Source organism: Zeugodacus cucurbitae, chromosome 2, assembly GCF_028554725.1.
Source record: "Zeugodacus cucurbitae isolate PBARC_wt_2022May chromosome 2, idZeuCucr1.2, whole genome shotgun sequence".
In the NCBI taxonomy this organism is placed as follows: Eukaryota; Metazoa; Arthropoda; class Insecta; order Diptera; family Tephritidae; genus Zeugodacus; species Zeugodacus cucurbitae.
The window spans coordinates 29620609-29645294 of NC_071667.1; the positions used below are offsets into that span (position 1 = coordinate 29620609).

General features: G+C 39.9%; 1 protein-coding gene across 3 annotated transcripts in view; it reads left to right on the forward strand.

Annotated features, from left to right (window-relative positions):
- LOC105213630 (5-hydroxytryptamine receptor 1D) overlaps positions 1–16934 on the forward strand; it is a 36463-nt gene extending 19529 nt beyond the window's left edge. For all 3 annotated transcript variants that reach the window (XM_029041280.2, XM_011186590.3, XM_011186591.3), the window contains exons 2-6: positions 2652–3134; positions 13532–13634; positions 13752–13877; positions 14058–14241; positions 15807–16934. In XM_029041280.2, the coding sequence (XP_028897113.1) occupies positions 2696–3134; positions 13532–13634; positions 13752–13877; positions 14058–14241; positions 15807–16499 (1545 nt within the window). In that variant the 5' untranslated portion in view covers positions 2652–2695 and the 3' untranslated portion in view covers positions 16500–16934. The remainder of the gene's footprint in view (positions 1–2651; positions 3135–13531; positions 13635–13751; positions 13878–14057; positions 14242–15806) is intronic.
- The last annotated feature ends 7752 nt before the right edge of the window (positions 16935–24686 follow it).

Below are 24686 nucleotides of genomic sequence, written 5' to 3' on the forward strand. Positions count from 1 at the left end.
ATAAGTATTCAATGCCCTGTATATAGGGATGCAAACATCGTGAAATGAAACATCGATGATTCGATGTATCGATGTTTCTTCAAAACCCATCGAAATCAAAAACATCGGCCATTAAAACATCGATTCATCGAAACATCGATGTATTTTTGAACTTTTTTAACTTATTTTAAATTTAGTGTGAAAAGCTAAGGGATGCAGTAGCATAAATAAATGAAATGTAGTACGTCTTAAGTTGATACATTTTATTTCACTTAGTATTATACATATGTCTGTTAAAGTTTTTTCTCAATAAATAACAGAATTTCAAAACAACGACATAGAAAGTTTTTCATTGTCATTTCTTTCTTTTCTGCGTGATAGTTGCCCTAGGTTTAGAAAACAGTCGTTTACTCGGCACTGAAGTGGCCACAATGTGCAAATATTAATAAGCCTATTTATACAACTCCGAAAACACAGTATTCATGTCAACCCAAACTCTATTGGCTTCTGAATGGTAGGGGTCTGGTTCCAAATATCAAACGAGTATTCTGTTTCACACTCATCCGAAGATTCCGTTGTATCAGCGCGATTCTTTGAATTTTTTATGAAACAAAAAAGTAGTTCTTTTAGCCATCGCATCTTTAAAACGCAGTAATTTGAATCTCTGATCTAACGCAGTAGCCCACGCCAGAATTAAATTGTATAAATAAGTCATAATATCCGTATTTTACAAAAATCGAATTCCAATGTAATAAAGCGTATCCAAATAGAGGATTTCGAGTTAATACCCGAAAAAGTGTGAAGGTGTGAAGGCAAATTTTTATATAAAACATCGACATAAAACATCGTTGAAAGTGACCTCGGTGCATCGATGTTTTTAGGTTCGAGACATCGATGGCTAACATCGATGCTTTTTGACGAAAACATCGATGTTTCAAAAACATCGATACATTGTTTGCATTCCTACCTGTATATTGAACATGAACACCTCAGAGCTTCGAATAAATTTATTGCCGAAAATATGAGTATGTCTCTCAGATATTTTGAAGAAATTCAGAGGGAATATTTTTCTTCTAATACGAGGGCTGCTATATATGTATATTTCCGGCCTAATAATGAAAATAGGAATATTTATCAACGAAAATGGTTTTATTGTTTTTCAAAATATTCTCCATCAAGATTTATACACTTTTGCATGCGCTGAAACCAATTTTCGAAGCACTTTTTTTGAGCAATTGTCAAATTGTGCGGGATCTAACGAGAACAAACCTTTTTTACGGCCAGGTGTTCATGCAATATCGAATGTATGCTGGTGGGAGAAATGCATAGACATGCCTCTATCTGAAGGTATGTTACATGACGGTCTTGCATTATCAGTTCACGTACGGCATCGATGTATTCTGGCCAAACGGCTGTTTTGGACGACCTTCGCGGAATTCGTCTTTGAGCGAGCGTCGGCCACGATTGAATTCGTTGTACCAGGTTTTCACAGTGCTATAGGATGGTGCTTTATAGCCATACAAAGATTTTAGTTCATTGATGCACTCTTGTCGCGATAATCCACGTCGAAAGTTGTGAAAAATGATCGCACGAAAATGTTCACGAGTTAATTCCATTTTTTGGCCGAGATGAATTTTTTAATTCCCTGTAAATAAAACAATTCACGATTAAAAGACAAAACGTTCTGAGTGATGTTATGCTAAAAAATGTCAAACTTTCCAATGGAAATGTCAGATTGCACCTGGCAACACTTAGTGTTGCCTAGGCCAGAAATATATATAGCAGCCCTCGTAATATGTCTCCGTGCCAAAAATAAGTGAAAACGGGCCATAACTTCCCATGCTCCAATATACCTTATACTAATTGTTTGTTATATTAATAAAATTAGCCGTTCCTTACTTCTTTTGATTACACTACTTCTCAATATCGGGGTTATACCTCCTTTCTGAAGTAAAACTCAAATATCAATAGCCCAATGCCTTTAAGACTTTAAACCCTATACATATGAATTAAGACAGAGAAAGAACCTGCAGAAATTTAAAATCCTGCTAGACTAGATGGGACACGTGAACTATTTTGAAATTATTCTTCTTCTTCTTGACTGGCGTAGACATCGCTTACGCGGTTATAGCCGAGTCCAAAACAGCGCGCCACGCATCTCTCCTTCTGGCAGTTTGGCGCCAATTGGTTATTCCAAGCGAAGCCAGGTCCCTCTCCACCTGGTCCTTCCATCGGAGTGGAGGTCTCCCTCTTCCTCGGCTTCCACCAGCGGGTACTGCATCGAATACTTTCAGAGCTGGAGCACTTTCATCCATTCGAACAACATGACCTAGCCAGCGTAGCCGCTGTTTTTTTATTCGCTGGACTTTGTCTATGTCGTCGAATAACACATACAGCTCATCGTTCCATCGTCTGCGGTATTCGCCGTTGCCAATGTTTAAGGGATCATAAATCTTCCGCAAAACCTTTCTCACGAAAACTCCTAGTGCCGTCTCATCGGATGTTGACATCGTCCACGCTTCTGCACCGTAAAGTAGGACGAGAATGATGAGGGACTTGTAGAGTTTGGTTTTTGTTCGTCGAGAGAGGACTTTACTTTTCAATTGCCTTTTGAAATTATTACTTATGATATATTTTTAAACTGAAAACATTAAATTATGTATATATTTCAGATAAAGTTAAACTTGTGCAAAATTGATTACACACACTAGAGACCATGGATATACAACGAGCGAACGAAGATAGTTTTATACGAAGTCCGCCCAGTCTTATATACTACACCGCATCCACACCCAACAGCGCCAACATGACACAGTCTATTTCGGATCAGCATCTAATCAACAAATCAAATTTTTCCACGGCACAAAGCACCGTTACAAGCGCGGTTACTGAAGTTTTGCAGATTTCAAACTCATCGTCCGAAGAGTGGGCACATTTCTACGATCTCATGTTGTCCTGGCAAGGCATTTGTTTGATCACAATATTTTGTGTGCTTATCGTGATCACAGTGCTGGGCAATACATTGGTAATCATGGCGATTATAACCACACGACGGCTGCGCACCGTCACAAACTGTTTTGTTATGAGTTTAGCAGTGGCGGATCTACTGGTGGGCATTTTCGTTATGCCACCTGCTGTAGCCGTACATTTAGTGGGTAAGTTAAGAATTGTTTTGTTGATTTTTCGGGAAATTGGGAAAAAATTGTGTATCAATATATATCAAGCATGGGGCTACAACAGCTGCATTTTTTTAAGGCCTTTTTATCGAATAAAGCGGGCTTCATTTCTTCAATGATGCATCGGATATTGGTTCCAATTGGAGCCTCATAATTTTTCACACTTTACTCAAATATAACTGAGAAATACATATGTATGTTTCCTCACTCTTCCTTTAATCAAATATTTATTAACAAAGAGTTCCCACAAAGCTGTCAAAACAAATTACGAATCGCAAGTATCAGCTCCCTTGATTTATTGCGGCAATTTATCACAAACTAAATACCGGTGTGAACCTAATTTTATACACTGTATACCCGTGTTATCTTGAAATCACACACATGTTTTTTATCAAATGCGTAAAACGAGGAAAATTTCCATAAATTGTTATTGCTACGCATGGACTGTAAACGCTTCGTATTAAACGACAAAGCCAAACGGTGTAAAGCTCAGAATGCGGAAATAAAAAATTTAATGTCAGAGAATGTGGTCCAGCATATGTTGCGATGACATTCCTATGGTCAAACACTTGCCTCATTTCCCCCTTCCCCTTAAAAGCACACAACTCATAAACCCATATATGTATGTATATATAAATATATAATGTATGTATACTCTTGGATACCACAAATTGTGTGGCAGTAATCTGAGGTCATCAAAAAGTATTAAAAAGCTTGGCGACGCCATTCATGTATGCTTTTATGAGGTGTCCAAGTGCGTGAGTGTGTGCCTTTATGTTAAATTCCATATGGAAAAACGTATAAAAAGCGAACAAAAATGTAAACACACATACATACATATGTGCACCTATAAAAATATGATTTAATTGCAGCTTTTCAGAAATGATTGCCCAAATATTTTCCGAAAGAAATAACGCCTTTTTACAACCCATTAATAATAATAACATTTTCATGCAAACAAGAATGCAGATTTCATACGAAGTTGCCAGCCAAAGGGAGATTATCGCTGTGTAAAATCAGCAGTTAAATTAAGATTAATATAGAGCACGTAAGGGAGACCAAGGAAATTTTGTAGGGTGATTATTTCATGGCCTTCGCATTATTGTGTTTCGAAGTCAGCGCGTGGAAAATTAAAAAAATAATTATAAATTGAAATATGCTAAAGAAATGTATTTATTCAAAGTAGAAGGAAAAGTATGGATTAGTATTATTTATGTTCTTAGGATAATAAGCCTATTGTGACTGTGACTCTCTATGCCAAATTGATTCTGGTTAAGTTATTGCGTCTACAGGAGAGTTCAATTATGTTTGATTAACGCTATAACTTTCGCCATTATATCATGAAGACCCGAATCAGCTGTTAGATAAACCAAGCAATGATGCCGGAATTTGATAGTCCAAATCTTTAATGTTCCACGAAAAATTAATTGAGTTTGGTTACAACAAAGAACATTATAATTTATAAGTTTAAATGTTTGGAGATAAGAGCCATTAAAAATCCATTTCCATTTGACTGGTATAGTTCTATTAGCATTGATTAGTCAACTGTGTAGAATTTTTAAAGCTTTTAAAGCATATCTAACTAGAACCCACTAATAAAACTGATAGCTGTCTAAATAATACTTAGATTTGGTTTGTGCAAATAAGATGAGTATCACCTTTAAGTAGAAACGTTAATTTTAATTGGGATTACAACAGATTTTTGACTGCAATAAGTCTTTTATAACGAAATGGCTGAGATAAATTGACAACTATTCAAACACTTAATAAGGGAAAGGGAGTACTTTTTGCTGTAATGTTACTCAAAAATATTTGTTAAACATATACGTACATGATTCAATTACCAAGTGATTTCCTAGTATGCTTTTGCTAATAAGTTTTATTACTGAATTTAAGTATTGTTGCTAACTGTGTATATTCTAAAAAATGTAAAAAAAATAATACTCTCTTTATGCTCAGAATTAATTTTCTTGAATTTAATATTTCTGATCGCTAGAATGTCAGGATGAACAGGAGATACAACTTGTTTAGATTTTAGACATGTTATACATACTATTGACTCAAGGTGAAGTATCTGTTAAAACTGTATTGTTAGAATTTAAATATTGATTTTAAAAGTTTTAAAAGGTATATAATTGGCTATTGAAGATTTTGGATTCATTTATTTTATATTAATTAGGTTGGCAAATATATCCCCCTTCCGCTTTTTTTGCTCTTTATTCAATGCTTTATAAAATGTGTTACAGTGATCGTATTTAGCTGAAATATGGGCCGTTTCGTTCGATTATCTCTGTCCATCTAAACGGAAACTTCATAATACCCCTTCGTAGAAGCCCCCCTCCTCATTTGCGAAGAACTCGAACAACCACTTTTCACAAGCCTCTTTTGAGTTCAACTTTACACCAAGGGCGTTCGCCATGGGGGGGAACAGGTGGTAATCACTTGGCGATAAGTCCGGGTTATATGGTGGATGCGATAAAACTTTTTGTTCGTGCACCCGTAGCTTCTGACGAGTCATCAACGAAGTGTGTGGTTCCTGTTGGCCAATTCTGGACGCTTCTGGTCGATCGTCTGCTTCCTGGCCGACCACTGACTTGACCACTGTTTGAGACACCGGCCTTCGACCACGACCGTTTTCGCTTGATATCGTCGTATGTGATTCATGTTTCGACGCCAGCCACCATCCGCTTCAAAAATGGGTCGAGTTTGTTCCGTTTCAGCAGCATATCGCAGGCGTTGCTTCTGTCCAGAAGGTTTTTTTGCGTCAAATCATGCGGCACCCAAACTTCAATCTTTTTTGTATATCCAGCCTTCTGCAGATGGTTTAAAATGGTTTGGTGACTTACTCCCATCAACTGGGCGATGTCACGAGATGCCACATGCCGGTCTAACTCGATGTTTTCCATGATTTGATCGATATTCCTCGTCACAGGACTTCCGCTAGTGAACTCCATGTTTACACGTCTATAACTGTTGAACACGATATCCAAACTAATCATGCATAGCGTGTCAAGACCTTTCAAAGATGTACGGTATAGCCACATAAGAGCTCTATACATAGCCGCGAAATTCAAAAGACAAAAAGGCGGGGATATACTTGCCAACCTAATATACATATATGGATTTTATAAGTCTGCCGAAGAGAGACGTGGTAAAACTCCGAAGTTTTGTTACTAAATAAATAGTATCCTTATATCACAGCAACCAAATAAAATGAGTCAATTAAGATATTAATACATCGATTCAGTTAATAAAGAGATTCTAACGAAAACATCTCCATGAGTCGGTTTCATTATTGTTCGATTCTTATAATTAATAATTGTGTTAATAAGAAGTATTTATTTAATGCAAAATAATAATATATTATTAAATTTTAGATCAAATATTTAACGCATTCGGTGTGTAACAAGTGGACGAATGAATCATTTAGAGAGTTTGAGTAATATAGGTGGTCGATCAATTAATTATCTAAAATCATTTCTGTGAGTACCTTTTTCTACTAATAGTGTTCACTTTATTCCATTTTCTGCTTATTTCCAAGCAACAGCAATAGATTAAGCAGCATTGGATTACAGCTGTCATTATTCACAGATACTTTTATAATTCGATCACAAATTGACGCAACATGTTTGGTGTTCAAACTTACCCAATTCAATTTAAACAATTAGCAGCTGTCTAAGTAATACTTAAATTAGATTTTCAGTTTCTACTCAAACGTTAAATTTTTGGGATTACAAACGATTTTTGATTGCAATAAGTCTTTTACAACAAAATGAGTGGAATAAATTCACAACTATTCAAATTATTGAATATCTAAATGAGAAAAGGAATATGTACTTACTTGCTGTTGCAATACTGTGGAACTGAAAGTTCTTTATTGAAAATTTACATGATTCAATTACTAAAGGTTAACTTGATATCCAGCGTTATTGCTCCCTATTTACAAATATATTCTACTGCTGAAATTTCGTATTGTTGCTCACGGTGTATATTCTCAAAAAAATATAAAAAGGAAATTCTCTCCATAGGCTCATTTAAATTAATTTTCTCGAATTTAATTTTTTGACCGCCAGAATGTCAGGAAGAACAGCAAATAAAAGATGTTTAGATTTCAGACATGTTATACCATTGTAAATGGCTCAAGCCCGTGTTGTTATACTCGTATAACTAATCATTGGAACGGACGTTAATTCTCATCATATGGCCTGGGGCAGCTCAGACTGTAACCCTAGGGGATTAGCCCCGTTCGAATACTTTAATTCTAAGGACCTTCTGACCATGAATATAAGTAATACCCCCACCTTTATTAATAGACGTAGAAGGGAAGTCCTAGATATAACGATATGCAATACTAATGCGGTAGGCCTAGTGTTGGACTTGGAACACTCATTTTCCGATCACACGTACATTGATTTTAGTATCAACATCGGGGGCACAGAGCAACCGATGTTTAGGAACAAATCAAAAACCAATTGGTGCAAATATGTGGCTGAACTCGGGCGCCTAGTAGGTAGACTTGCAGTTACAGATCAGCTCAACTCCAAGTCAGCTATTAAGAAGTGAAGAATCTCACAGATTGTATTATTAATGCATTTGAAAAAGCTTGTCCTCTTCGAACGGCGGGTTCTACCACCAACAGACCTTGGATGAATGGGGAACTAGAAAGTCTTCGAAGAAATTCTCGCAGGGCCTTCAACAAAGCCAAGAGGTTTGACAGTCCTAAATGTTGGGACGAATACCAGACCGCATTTCGCAAATATAAATACAAACTCAGAATAGCAGAACGTAATTCGTGGCGCTTGTTCTGTAAACAAGTCGATAGCGTAAGTGGCGCAATAAAAATTAAAAGATTTTTATCTAAAGACCACATGCAGACCGCGCTAATGGTAGACAGCCAAGGACGCAGGGCTTTAGACATGGCGGATTCAATAAAAATCTTATTAGATACACACTTCCCACAGTCCACGACGGGCAGTCCGCAACCTTTTGTACAATCTACTCAGGTTGACGACCTCGTGCTCACTCCGGAGATGGTGATTAGGCCTTTTAGGAGTTTCAGACCTTTCAAAGACTTTTACAATACGGGGCAGACTTACTATCAATCCGTATGGCTAAAATATTTACCGCCTGTGTCCGGCTAGCGTACACCCCATGTAAATGGCAGGATGCCAAGGTTATCTTCATCCCCAAACCGGGTAAAGAAAACTATCCCTTGCCAAAGAAGGAAGAGAAATCTTTGGTCAAGAAAGAGTTCACCCTCGCGGCTTTTATAGACGTCGAGGGGGCCTTCAATAACGCCAACACCGCTGCATTGATCTCGTCTGTTGCTTCATTCGACATCAACCAGAACATTTTGGCTTGGTTGAGTCATATGCTCAGTAACAGACGACCGTCTACGATGGGGAAGCAATAAAAATCTCTCACCATTTCACTTGCGGAACCCCTCAAGGAGGAATCTTGTCCCCCTTGCTGTGGGTCACTTTGATCAACAAACTGATATTCCTACTTGACAGGGAGAATTTTAATGTCGTCTGTTATGCGGACGCCTTAGCGATTCTCTGTTCAGGGAAAAATCTCAATCGTTAATCACGGCTCTTAGAGAAAGCCCTGGAAATCTCCTCTATTTGGGCGGAGAGACTGGGCTCTCGGTAAATCCGGAAAAATCAGAAATCTGTCTTTTTACGAGAAGGACGAAAATTCCACAATTCAATCCCCCATTAAACCATTGGAACAGGTTCAGAGGACCTACTTGATAGGGATAACCTATGCTATGCTATGAAAACAACTTCAACAAAGTCCTTGGATATCCTTGATATCCGGCCAATATATATTCAAGTGAAGTATGTTGGAGGATGGGATCATGTGTAGAAGTTCACGCAAGTGAGGAAAGTTTTTGATTGTCACTCACTTGGGAGTGGCCAGAAACGATTCTTCTCCACATGGTTCAAGCAGCTCACGACTTCCGGTTTTAGACCAAGTATCCTCTGAGTAGCCAACAGACATCCGTTTGAAGGCGAGCTAAAGTGAGAAGGCGAAGCCCGCTTATGCGGTTGTGCGTAGGGTTTGGGACCCACCACATAAAAACACCCCCCAATGAAAAATCTACAAAGCCTCGGATGAGACACCCCCCTTTTGATGACGACCCCTGCAAACGTTTTAAGGATAATGATATAAGGGCATGCACCTGGAATGTCCGGACCCTTAATTGCGAAGGTGCCTCTGCCCAGCTGGTTGATGTCCTCATACGACTTAAGGCTGACATCACCGCCATCCAAGAAGTGCGATGGACGGGACAAGGACGGAAGAAGGTGGGTCCTTGTGACATCTACTACAGCGGCCATATAAAGGAGCGCAAATTTGGTGTTGGATTTGTGGTGGGAGAGAGACTCCGTCGCAGAATCCTGGCATTCACCCCGGTGGATGAACGTCTAGCCACAATCCGCATCAAAGCGAGGTTCTTCAACATATCGCTGATTTGCGCCCACGCCCCAACGGAAGAGAAGGACGATGTGGCCAAAGATGCTTTCTATGAGCGCCTAGAACGCACCTATGAGCGCTGCCCCCGCCACGATGTAAAAGTCGTGCTTGGTGATTTTAACGCCAGGGTGGGTAAAGAAGGTGTCTTTGGCACAACAGTCGGAAAATTCAGCCTCCATGACGAATCATCGCCAAACGGCCTGAGGCTGATCGACTTCGCTGGGGCCCGAAATATGGTCGTCTGTAGTACCAGATTCCAGCATAAGAAAATACATCAAGCTACTTGGCTGTCTCCTGATCGAAACACGCGGAACCAAATCGATCACGTTGTGATAGACGGAAGACATGTCTCCTGTGTTTTAGACGTGCGTACCCTCCGAGGACCAAATATAGACTCGGACCATTATCTGGTCGCAGCGAAGATACGCACCCGCCTCTGTGCAGCAAAGAACGCCCGTCTACAAACACAAGGAAGGTTCGACGTCGAAAAGCTGCAATCGCAACAGACAGCCACGAAATACTCTACTCGACTTGCACTCCTGCTCTCTGAGAGCACTCATCAGCATCTCGGTATAAGGGAACTGTGGAACGGCATCTCAAACTCACTGCGTACCGCTGCAGCCGAAACAATTGGTTTTCGGCAACGACAAAAAACAAGCTGGTACGATGAGGAGTGCCGTCTCGCAGCGGAGAGAAAACAGACTGCCTACCTCGCAACGTTGCAAACGACCACAACACGTGCGGGATGGGATAGATACCGAGAGCTGAAGAGGGAAGCGAGACGCATCTGCAGACAAAAAAAGAAAGAGGCCGAAATGCGTGAGTACGAAGAGCTTGAGAAGCTGGCAGACAGAGGGAATGCTCGAAAATTTTATGAAAAAATGAAGCGACTTAACGAAGGTTTCAAGACCGGAGCATCCTCATGTAGAGACCAAGGTGGTAATCTGGTAACCGATGTCCAGGGCATACTGGGATTATGGAGGGAACACTTCTCCGACCTGCTGAATGGCAGTGAGAGTACAACACCAGGAGATGGCGAACCCGATCCCCAAATCGATGACGATGGAACAGATGTTCCATTACCCGACCATGAAGAAATTCGAATAGCAATTACCCGCTTGAAGAACAACAAAGCAGCGGGGGCCGATAGATTACCGGCAGAACTATTCAAATACGGCGGCGAAGAACTGATAAGGTGCATGCATCAGCTTCTTTGCAGAATATGGTCGGAAGAAAGCATGCCTGACGATTGGAATCTCAGTGTGCTCTGCCCAATCCATAAAAAGGGAGATCCCACAATCTGCGCCAATTACCGTGGGATCAGCCTTCTAAATATCGCATACAAGGTTCTATCGAGCATACTGTGTGAAAGACTAAAGCCCACCGTCAACAAACTGATTGGGCCTTATCAGTGTGGCTTTAGACCTGGAAAATCGACAACTGACCAGATATTCACCATGCGCCAAATCTTGGAGAAGACCCGTGAAAAGAGGATCGACACACACCACCTTTTTGTCGATTTTAAAGCTGCTTTCGACAGCACGAAAAGGAGCTGCCTTTATGCCGCGATGTCTGAATTTGGTATCCCCGCAAAGCTAATACGGCTGTGTAAGTTGACGTTGAGCAACACCAAAAGCTCCGTCATGATTGGGAAGGACCTCTCCGAGCCGTTCGATACCAAACGAGGTTTCAGACAAGGTGACTCCCTATCGTGCGACTTCTTTAACCTGATGCTGGAGAAAATTATAAGAGCCGCAGAACTAAACCGAGAAGGTACAATCTTCTACAAGAGTGTACAGCTCCTGGCGTACGCCGATGATATTGATATCATCGGAAGCAACAACCGCGCCGTTTGTTCTGCTTTTTCCCGCATGGATAAGGAGGCGAAGCGAATGGGTCTGGAGGTGAATGAGGACAAGACGAAATATCTCCTGTCATCAAGCAAACAGTCGGCGCATTCGCGTCTTGGCTCCCACGTCACTGTTGACAGTCATAACTTCGAGGTCGTAGATAATTTCGTATACCTGGTAACCAGCATCAACAACACGAACAATGTCAGCCTCGAAATCCAGCGCAGAATAACTCTTGCCAACAGGTGCTACTTTGGACTGAGTAGGCAATTGAACAGTAAAGTCCTCTCTCGACGAACCAAAATCAAGCTCTACAAGTCGCTTATCATTCCCGTCCTGCTTTACGGTGCAGAAGCGTGGACGATGTCAACATCAGATGAGACGACACTAGGAGTTTTCGAGAGGAAAATTTTGCGCAAGATTTATGGTCCTCAGAACATTGGCAACGGCGAATACCGCAGACGATGGAACGATGAGCTGTACGAGTTATACGACGACATTGACATAGTTCAGCGAATAAAAAGACAGCGGCTACGCTGGCTAGGTCATGTTGTCCGAATGGACGAAAACACTCCAGCCCTGAAAGTGTTCGATGCAGTACCCGCCGGAGGAAGCCGAGGAAGGGGAAGGCCTCCACTCCGTTGGAGGGACCAGGTGGAGAGCGACCTGGTTACACTTGGGATCTCCAACTGGCGCCGAACTGCAAAGGAGAGAGAGAGGTGGCGCACTATCGTCGATTCGGCTATAACCGGCTAAACGGTTGCAACGCCAATCACATACACATACATGTTGCAGCGTTTAGAGCGTGTAGGCTAAAGATATTGGGCCACTGGACCCAAACATTGCACCAATGGGGACATGGGATCATAATAAATCTTGTCACTGAACTCGGTTTGGATTGGTCCTGTGAACAATCATAGATAGTACCAACGGTGAAATCTATATATTCACCGACGGATCAAAAGGTGAAACAGGAACGGGAGCAGGCTTCTTCTGTAAATACCCACACACAGAAAGAAGCTTAAAGCTGAGATTGTCGGACTAAGGGAAGGCGCTAGGTGGGCCTGCGCCCAAAAAAACAGGTCCATTAACTTTCTTGTGGTTAGCCAAGCCGTGATTAAGGCTATCCGCTGCGTCAATACAAATTCTCAATGCGTCAGAACATGCAAAGAGGCAATTAATAGACTAGCGGGAGAAAACTCAGTTAGCATTATCTGGGTACCCGGTCATACAGGTATAGAAGGAAACGAAAAGGCAGATGAGTTGGCTCGCTCAGGAGCAGCTGGGAATACAGTTCCCTTAAACTGCCCCAGACCTTTCAGTTCTCTCAAGCGATGCCTAAAGCAATGGATGCTAGGGGAACATCTCAGGTCCTGGAACATGTGCAACACGAGTCGCACCACAAAGTTACTATGGGGTAGTGTTGACACTGGACAGACCAAAAACTTCTTACTTTAAGCAAAAGAGAACTAGAGCTGTATCACAGGGGTCATCACGGGGCACCTGCCTCTAAGAGGCCACCTGCGGAGGCTTGGCATAGTAGAATCGGCGGAATGCAGGGCGTGCGCGGAAGATGATGAGACACTAGAGCATTATCCCTGCGAATGCCCGACCTTCTGTCGTTTAAGAAGAGATACCTTCCAAGGCTCCCATTACTCTAATCTGAGAGAAATTAAGAGGCAGGGATGGAATAAACTCAGAAACTTCGTTAAATCGACCGAGTTGTTCAGGTGACGCTTACCAGGGTACCTTCGGGGAGCACAATGGGCCTAACAATGGCCTAAGTGCGGCCGCTTGCGGTCAGGCTCTCTTCGCCTCCCTTTTCAACCAACCAATGATTTTATATCCACTTACTATACTTATAAATATAATATATATACTAATAAGTATACAATTACTCAAGTTATTTGGGTTATTCAATTACTAGAAGCTTAATTGCATTTGTATTTAACCAAATTAGAATTGATTAAATTTAGCATACATACATATAAGTATATGGGTGTTGGCTTATTCAATAGACTACAACTTTACTCTTTACATTTTCTCTAGGCTCCTGGCGTCTCGGCTGGATACTCTGCGACATTTGGATCTCTCTTGACATACTGCTCTGTACCGCGTCCATACTCAGCTTGTGCGCCATCAGCGTGGACAGGTGAGCCACCCACTCTCTGAACCCAATTGACTAGTGCAATAGATTCCAAGCTACAGTTCAATTGCGACGTTTTGTGTGTGTAAGTTGGCTAATGACAATTATATTTTTTATTTGCAGATACCTGGCAGTGACGAAACCGCTTAAGTACTCGCGTAAGCGCCGTTCGAAACGCCTGGCGCTGTTAATGATACTCATAGTTTGGGTGTTGGCATTGGCGATAACTTGTCCGCCCATGCTTGGTTGGTAAGTAGTGTCATAATAAATGCATTAAGCATTAAGCAAATGTGGCGTCGCGTCGTACTAAGCGCTGCCGCTGCAAAGTGGCCCCTCGAATGTTCCATTGCGATTGCCACATTTTTTGCCTTTCAACCAAATTGAAATCTAATTTCTGATGTTCGTGTAATTTTTTCCATATTGTTACAGGTATGAGCCGGGTCGACGTGACCGAAATGAGTGCCGTTACAATCAAAATAAAGGATACGTCATCTATTCGGCCAGTGGGTCCTTTTTTCTGCCAATGATTGTGATGATTTACGTTTATGCGCGTATTTCCTGCGTCATCGCCTCGAGGCATGACAAAATGACCCACACCAGTGTGCACTGCAAGGTAAATTAATAAGTAGTGGCATACAATGAATAACATGTTAATTAACCGAATTCAATTATTCAATTATCGTGAAGGTTAATTTAGATAAATTACTAGTTTTGTTGGCTAATCAGACTAATCGGTGTTGAAGTCGGTCTGTAGTTTTAAGGTTAATTTGGATGCTTGGGGAATGATTTAGGAGTTTTTAATTTGTAATCACGAAATTTCTAGTAGAGATAATTCGGTTAAGCTGGTTTTAAGACATGAGAAAGTGGTTGTGATTAGTATATGGTATCTCCATCAGATTTTCTATTATTCATTATTCTAGCTTAATATACATGTTTAGTTTATGGTGACTTAGATGAATTTTCTCCCTCTCCCAACCTCCAAATCTATACATCGGATTTGATATGATCAAAAGTTATGGGATATGTATTAATATAAACAAGTTCGGGTGCAACCGAACATTTTATACTCTCGCAATTTATTGACATAGTTTTATTAAGATAACATACAGTTTGACTCATATATTCGGCATAGAGTACAATAGAATAACGAAAGTCAATATATATATTATATGGGTTCTGAGGTAATTCCTGAACCGATTTCAATCATTTTTACCACCAAGGTACACTATATTCAAGAGTATATGCTCACTTAATTTTCCTAAGTATCTCACATGTTAACCGATATATGCGGTGTAGAGCCCACCGGAAGTTTGGTAATCCAAATATAATTTACATGGGAGCTAGGGGAAGTTATGTCCCGATATTAATAATTTTTGGTACGGGGCATTGAAAAGTTATAGTTCACAAGTGGTGGCACAGCTCAAATGCAGTATTTGTCTAAAGTTTATTTCGCTATCTTCATTGGTTCCTAATGTATATATGTATTATAAAGTCAACGAATTAGTATTCAAAATTGAGTAATGTGGCAAGTAGGCGTGGTTGTAAATTTCGATTTCGCTCCATTTTTCAACCGTGTTATCAGGGTGCCAAGAAAATATTATATACCGAATTTCATTGAAATCGGTCGAGTTGGTCCTGAGATTTGGGTTTTGAAGCATAAGTGGGCCGCCACGCCCATTTTCCATTTTTGATCAGAGTGCAGCTTACTTCTGTAATTTCTTCTGTAATATTTAGTGTGTCTGATGTTTTCCGTTACGTAGTTACGCACTTTCAGTAATTTTCAACATCACCTTTGTATGGGAGGTGGGTGTGCTTATTATCCGCTTTCAACTATTTTCATGGTGTGTGATGGGGATTGTAAGGGACGCCTGCAGAAAGTTTGGTTTATAGCTTTATCGGTTTACGAGATATATACAAAAAACCTATTTGAGGGCGGGGCTACGCCCAAATTCCCAAAAAAATTCATCCAAATATGCCCTTCCTAGTACGATTGTACCAAATTTGAATATTTGGAAGAATATCTTCCGTTTGACTGAAATGCCCGACTCACATGTCTATATAGGCAACACTCATACTTACGCAATACATTGCATTGTAAACTTTAATTAAGACGCCCTTTAAGCTGGTAATTAGATGCAAATTAAGATTTATTGAATTTTCCTTTTTTTTTCCTCACAGCGCTTCCGACGCTATACTACCGTTGATACCGACAATTATGGCGAACAGGATTTCTTCGAGTTGACACGCGAGAAGACCTCGGGTGAACGCAGATTTTCCAATCAAACTATCATTAACGAGCTTTCTGAAGTCATGGCGGCCGATGTGGAGAAAGCCCGACCACTACTTAGCTTACCGGCGACACATAACGGTAAGGGCAATAACTACGGGCTAACACGACCGGTGTCATGGAAAACGCAACCAGCTGCAGTGTATCAGTACGCGTCCAATGGCAAACGGCAGCAGTACGCCCAGTCGTGCCCGCCCGGTTCGATAGCACGCATGCAGCAGCCACGCGGATCCCAACCGCAACAGCAACAGCTGAGGTCCTTGGCCAACTGTATCATTTCACTGCGTAAAGAGCATAAGACCACGCAAACGCTGAGCATTGTGGTCGGCGGCTTTATTGCCTGTTGGCTGCCATTCTTCATTTACTATCTGCTTACACCGTTTCTAGAGCCGAGCCAGGTCAGTCGGGCGCTCACGCATGTGCTCACCTGGCTGGGGTGGCTAAACAGTGCCATAAATCCCTTCATTTATGCATTCTACAGCATCGACTTTCGCGTGGCCTTCTGGCGACTCATCTGCCGACGCTGCTGCAGCAATATGATGCGACCGCAAACGCCCACCACAACGACATCGATGCGACTGTAAGCGCAGCGCTCAGCAGAAATTCCAGCATATGGGCGCACAATCGAAGGTCAATGGGTCCCACCTGTTTTACATTGTTCTGCACATCCGCGTAGGTTTATTTGAGTGGAAAACATATGTACCAGCATATATGTATATATAGAATTATAAGCTACAAAAAAATTGACTCGTTATGCATCGGATTATGTGTATGTATGTGTAATGAGTGTTCTATGTTCCGTATATATGTTTGTGGTTCTAATATTTTAAAGCTATCAGTAAAGCATTGTGCTCAACATCCGTATGAAGACGCATTCAATATGGCTGACTCGATGTTGGGGTGTTATATAATCGCTTTTAAATAGCTTAAATACCCCTATGCTTGTATATAAACACGTCACTGTAAATATGACGTATCCAAAGTGGTAGTGGTAAATATGTTTAATTTTCTCTGAGAATTCTTCGAATGTCAGCCCGCGTATTACACAAAGCTCAAATGATGCACCCTTATCAAGAGGGCTACAAGAGTTAATAACACCCAAAACATCCCGATTCTGAAGCCTCGGGTGTGTAAAGTCGTGACCTAAAATAGATCTTTTGACCAACACTCCACTCAACTGTCCCCTTGTAAATGTCAAAGCTAATTCATTTAATGTAAATTTTACTATAAACTAAATCCATTTACTGCATTTATATATAGAACTTACTACATGTGTACATCGGGTCTTAAGTATACTGTTATGTACTTACATATATTTTTGTGTATATAATTGTAAAGCTGTATATAATAAAGTAAGGTCTTTATCTATAAAAGTATGTCTGAAGACCAAAGAATTCTAATTAAGACCCACATATGTATGTATATATAAAATCATATATAATAAATACATATACATATATATACATATATATGTTATTATATGTATAATGAAATACACTAAATAACTAAATACTATGTATTTACAACGATCAACATTTTAGAGTTTATAGTATTTATATAAAAAACGCCTAATTATTTGTGATGTCACTGTATTTAAGTATAATTAATGTGTTTATGTTTAATTATATATAACAATAAGCTGTCATTGTATTAATGTTTATGTAAGCCTCTATGTAGTATATGTATAATTTAGTAATAAACAGCTGAACTGAGTTCATATTTGAAAAAAAATATTACACGAAAATCACACAATTTTTTTTTATAAAAACTAAAGCCGTTCTCGCCACACACTTTGTATATAAACTGTCTGGCAATGAATTATATACATATATGTATGTTTATCTGTAAATAGTTGTGGAAAGACTAAGGTCTGGTGATACGAAACCCTACTGTAGTGTCTGATACACATACGCTGAACATAAAAGCGTCGGGGGTCGATGGTCGGAAGAAAGCATGCCCGACGATTGGAATCATAGTGTGCTCTGCCCAATCCATAAAAAGGGAGACCCCACAATCTGCGCGAATTACCGTGGTATAAGTCTCCTCAATATCGCATATAAGGTTTTGTCGAGCGTATTGTGTGAAAGACTAAAGCCCACCATCAACAAACTGATTGGACCTTATCAGTGTGGCTTTAGACCTGGCTGCCACTTATGCCGCGATGTCTGAATTTGGTATCCCTGCAAAACTAATACGGCTATGTAAACTGACGTTGAGCAACACCAAAAGCTCCGTCAGGTTCGGGGAGGACCTCTCCAAACCGTTCGATACCAAACGAGGCTTCAGACAGGGTGACTCACTATCGTGCGACTTCTTCAATCTATTACTGGAAAAAATAATACGAGCTGCAGAGCTAAATAGAGAAGGTACTATCTTCTACAAGAGTGTACAGCTCCTGGCGTATGCCGATGATATTGATATCATCGGAAGCAATAACCGCGCCGTTTGTTCTGCGTTTTCCAGACTAGATAAAGAAGCGAAGCGTATGGGTCTGGTGGTGAATGAGGACAAGACGAAATATCTCCTGTCATCAAACAAACAGTCAGCGCACTCGCGTCTTGGCTCCCACGTCACTGTTAACAGTCATAACTTTGAAGTTGTAGATAATTTCGTTTATCTGGGAACCAGCATTAACAACACCAACAATGTCAGCCTTGAAATCCAACGCAGAATCACTCTTGCCAACAGGTGCTACTTTGGACTGAGTAGGCAATTGAAAAGTAAAGTCCTCTCTCGACGAACCAAAATCAAACTCTATAAGTCGCTCGTTATTCCCGTCCTGATGTATGGCGCTGAAGCGTGAACGATGACAACATCCGATGAGACGACTCGTGGGGTTTTCGAGAGAAAGGTTTTGCGCAAGATTTATGGTCCTCAAAACATTGGCAACGGCGAATACCGCAGACCTTCGAAGGATGAGCTGTCCGATTTATACGACGACATTGACATAGTTCAGCGAATAAAAAGACAGAAACTAGGACATGTTGTACGAATGGATGAAAACACTCCAGCTCTGAAAGTGTTCGTTGCAGTACCCGCTGGAGGAAGCCGCGTAACAGGACAACCTCTACTCCGATGGAAAGGCCAAGTGCAAAGTGACCTGGAGGAACAAGTGGCGCGCTCTGGTGGATTCGGCTATAATCGCTTAAGCGGTTTCTACGCCAAATATAGATAGATAGTCTGATACAAAAACATAGAACAGTTGATTAGAGAAATATTAGATACAATCAAGAAATGTTTATAAAAATATTTATTTTTAGGAAGATATGTCTTAATATAAAACAAATTTATTCCAAAATACAGTGGAACTTCCATAACTCAAACTTCTATAACTCGAAGCTCTCCATAACTCGAACTTTTGAATTGGCAATGGAAGTCAAAATTCATACAAATTTCCTTTCATAAATCGAACTTTTCGACCAAGGCGCACAAAAAAATGATATTACATTTATAGATTTCATAAATCGTGTAACAAAGGCATGAGAAGCAGACGCCAAGAGCCAAACAATAGCAAAGTGCAACAAACAAAATTACAGAATACACGATTTAACGTATTTAAATAAAACTTTATGCGAAGTATATAACTAAAACTGTGGATGGATCTATATTTTACAACATTTGAAAGATGTATGTTTTAATGAAAATTTATATAACTCGAAGTCTCTCTAACTCGAAGTTTTTTTGTGGATTATGGTGATTCGAGTTAGAGAAGTTCCACTGTATGTCTAAGTATTCCTCAAACGCTACCTTATAAAACATTTTTTGCTAAATTTTCAATTTTCGGTTTTTAGAATACGTACCTATAAAGACTAGCTTTTCAGAAAAATGTAGAGTTACATAATTTATAACATTTATTGTAATTTTCCAGCGATTAAAATATTTTACTTACAGTTTTCGAAAATCTATTATACTATGAGCAATCCACTCAACATCCAACATAGATAATCAAAAAACTTGTATATAAAGCCCTTCCTTGCTATAAAATCTGCTAATTTTATTGAAAGATAAGGCCCTCATCCAGGCTACCCCAGAGAACTTTTATCAACAGATAAAAGACAGATGACCCAGCAATGTTCCAATTTGTTTAATCATTGTTTATAATATCTAAAAAATACTTTTCTGAAAATCATAGGGGTTCTTTTCAGGTTGGAAGTCGCACGGAGACTAAATAGGCGGGGCCATTTCCAATGTCCAAGTTTTATACCGAGCATTAAATTTTACTAAGAAGATAAATAACAATAGAACTGCATGTGACTCCGTGCAACAAATTCTGAACTCGAACACGTGTAAAATTGAATAATGGGTGTGGCATCGCCCACCTTGCTTTCAAATTCTTGATATCAGTATTTTATTTTTTGAAAGTTGTTCAAACTGGATTACAACACCGCCTATTTACCATATAAAAAAATTTAAAAATTTAATCTGATTATTTCATTTTACAATATATATATACACATATTTATAAATCTGGCGCCAATGAAGATATCGGAATAAAATTTTGAAACATGGAGCTTTAAAGAAGCCCCTCTCATAAAAACAACTGTGTAAAAATTAGAGATGCAGTTAGTTCCTCTCGTCTAGTTAAGGTCTAAAAAATGTATATATGTAAGAAATTTACCGTTGGATACCGTTGATTTTTGAAATACTGTCATATTTAAATGTACACACCTGTATATATGTATGTGTATAGGCGTGGGCCGTCGGCATAAATGGGTCACATATGCGAAATGAGCATTTTTCAGTCAACAATTGCTAAACAAACAAATGCCGTCGGAGTCATTTGTGGAGCTAAGACTTTTCCAGGTAAAAAATTTGTAGGTAAGTACTGCTGCCTAAGCAAGTATGTCAGCAAAGACACAACACACACAACGGAGCATCCGCATACCTTGAACATGCTCAGCACAAACATACATACCTAAGTATGTAGGTGGCTAGAGTGTGTGGGTGGCGTCGCGTGCGCCATTTTTCACGGGTTAAATAAACATTACACTGTCCTTAAACATCATTTTTCTTTCAACTCGAATCATTTTTACATTAAGCCAGTACATGCCTAGAAATGCCTTGCGACACAGGCAGCACGGCGTTAATATGGCGGTAGCACACAGATGTTCTTGCCACATTTGCAATACATACATACGCACGTTTTGCCTTTGTTTACAAATGTGCTCCAGATATATGTATGTTGGTATGTAAAGCCATAGGTACCCACTCTGCAGGGAAAACATTGGACCGTGGCACATATGTATATATGTATTTCGCGTACTGAATTTGTTTCATTTCGTTAGGTTCCCAACGTTAATGTGCCATTCTACTAACAGTAAGTTGAAATTCAGTAGAAGAGTTGAAGAGCAGAGCATATGTATATGTATTAATGCCAGTTCTATTGTCGTGGCTGTATCAGAGATCTTTTCGAGATCCTAAAAGGAGCGTATTCTGCAAATTGGGTGGCGATTGGCTTGCTTTTCGTTATGTTATACGATTACGGATGGACGATGAATGGAATTGCCAAGTATGTAATTCGGCGCCAGTTGGAAATCCCAAGTGTAACCAGGTCGCTCTCCACCTGTTCTTTCCAACGGAGTAGAGGCCTTCCTCTGCCCCGACTTCCACCAGCGGGTACTGCATCGAACACTTTCAAAGCTGGAGTGTTTTCGTCCATGCGGACAACATGATATGTGACTGTGTGACGAGTAGATCGAGCGAGAAGTGCAATGTGGGTGTCGACTAAACTTGATGATTGTCGTATTTTTGCATCGATAGGTGAAACTGAATTATATATGAAGCCATATTTCACCCTGAAATCCAATAGTAAGCTATCCGTATGGATTGCACCGAATTAAATCTATCTACCTCAAGTATCATTTCATCTTATATATTAAATAGCTTTCTCTAAGACACTTCCTTTATATAGAGAAATTACACCGCTCCCAAAAATTTTAAATTCTAAAATTTGCTATAAAATTTAAAAAATATTACCTTTCAACTGTATCCAAATAAGTGAGAAGGGGTCAATAAAACTTATACTGCGCTGCGGCTTCCCCTTCAAAATTTTCCAACTTATATGTGCGTGTGTACACATTTACAACTCGTGCTGATAGTTGAGACGCAGTGGTAACTAGACGTTGCCGCACAGTTTCGCTAGGGTTCAAGTGAAATATCGATGGTAAAGTGAAATCAATGTCATTTACCTGAACAGCTACCAAAAACAATAACAAAAGCATCCTTCAAGTTGACGGCGCTGTGATGTCAACAACGCAAACTCAATTTATTATAGTAATTAATTCTATTAAGTTACTAAATGCCAAGCATAACCAGCCAGCCAGTCAGCCGGCAAGTCAACCCGTAAGCCAAGACAGGAGTGCACCAGGAGTGCACCAGGAGTGCAGCACAAAAAAGACAACAACAACATCAATAGTTGTGCATTTACAACAGTTCAGTGGCTCATCGCTTCTACGCAGCAATGGTGGTAACACGCTCTCACATATACTTCCTAAGAGCCAGACAGCTTGCCATCGGCCCCTTCTTTATAAACACTGAGGCAACACGTTGCGGTGTCAGCTTGCAAATATATGCATGCAATTTGTTCAATGTTGGCTACATGTGAATATTCATACATACATATAAACCCATGCTTAAGTGTATGTGGGTATACAGTCTGTTGCAAACATATGATAATATCCAATAATCTTAAAAAGAAAGTTTGTCTGAAAGCAGTCAGTAAGTAATTTTTAACTTTTTATTTTTTTAAATTTATAGAGTTTCGAATACTAATTATCTAATGCGATATATCAATGCTTTCTAAAAAGTGTTACAGTGGTCGGATTTAATTCAAATATGTGCCTTTTCGTTCGATAACCTGTTTCCATCTAGACGACAACTTCATAAAACCGCCCTCGTAGAAGCCCCTTCCTTATTTGCGAAGAACTCGGACAGCCCCTTTTCACAAGCCTCTTTTGAGTTCAACGTTACACCCACAGGGGCGTTCGCCATTTACAGGAACAGGTGGTAATTATTTGGCGCTATGTCCGGGCTATATGGTAGATGCGATAAAACCTTCCATCCGAGCTCCCGTAGCTTCTGAGGAGTCATCAACGAAGCGTGTGGTCTGGCGTTGTCCTGGTGGAATACTACACCCTTCCTGTTGGCCAATTCTGTACGCTTCTGGTCAATCGCCTGCTTCAAGCGGTCCAGTTGTTCGCAGTAGATGGTAGAATTAAGCGTCTGGCCATATGTGAGCAGCTCATAGTGATATAGATGATTCCCTTCCAATCCCATCAAATACACTGCAAAACTTTCTCGGCCGTCAATCCCGGCTTGGCCACTGTTTGGGACGATTCACTGGCCTTCGACCACGACTGTTTTCGCTTGATATTGTCGTATGTGATCCATAGTGGCGTTTTTACCCGCTCGGAAACCATTCCTCTGCAGTTCGTAGTGATAGAGTACCATCCCTCAAAACACTATTAATCTCACGGAACGTTTCTCAAGCGGATTTGCCTTTAACGAAGGAAAACTTAATATTTTCACACAATAGGCAACTCTTCGAAAGGAGACTTCAAACGTAAAGGAGACTGTCGAAGGTTTTATGATAATTGTAATAAATATTTGCCCTCCTTTCGATTATGGTGTCATGACTTAGAGCAATTTTCTATAAACAACACACTAAGACAGTCATCGAGTCAAAACTCTAGTCACCTTTGTTTCTGTCATTCATGGCAATCCTGATCGCATTCGTTCAGTGCGAGAAGTATACAATACAAGGGGAAAAGTGGTATTCTAAAAGTAGGAGTTTTGGAGATTGTGGATCATTTCACGAAGATGATTTTCAAAAATGTCGCTCTATGTCATTATTATTTGTTTAAGTCATGGTTTTAGTTTTGTTTGTTCTTTTAATAATTGCTCCTAACTGTATAATGTTCCAGCCCTAATGGGGCTTTGAAGATATCTCGAGTGATTAGCTTCATATTCTTATACCATGCCACGTATGGAAACTGACTAGTTTTGACACAACAGAAGATAAGACTCAAAAGAGACACCTAGAGATCATTAATGAATTGCCATTTTTTGTCAATTATTAATTTATAAACCCACATCTTGGAGCACATTTATCATGACTCTAACCCTGACGTTGTTACCCCAATTTATTCTTGCTGTGATGCGTACTTTCCGAAACTAAGTAGCAGCACTCAATTTATGTTTGATTACCTCAATGAACAACTGTGTGTAATGAAAGCAACGCCAAGGCAAAAAGTCTAGAAAGTATTAGAGAGTATGTGAGCGTATGTGCGCCTGAATGTGTTGTTATGCTGCGGCGGACAAAGCCAACCACAACGACCACACAACGGCAAAGTATACACGTATAACCTGTAAAAGTACGGGTATGACGCATCAGAAGCTTGTACCTGTGTGCGGTTGCCTTGTTTCACTTTAAAAGGGATGTTCAGACAATAATTAATTTATTCTGTTAGACTCGGATATTGGATCAAAAGCTGATACAGCAACATTGAAGGAAGAAAAAATAATTACTTTCGAAGAATGAAGCTCATTTCATATTTAAACACACACACATTCAGGTAAAAATACACACACACACAATATGTGCATTGTGTTTCTTTAAAGTGGTTGAGAGTATGAAATCAAATGAAGCAGTGTGGCTATTTTTAAAGCGTGGTGTCCTTTATGAGTGCTTAAAGTTTTGTTCAAATTTTGCAGTAAATCGCATGAATTGTCGTTCTCTTTAAATAATATTAATGAACTAAATTTTATCTTTT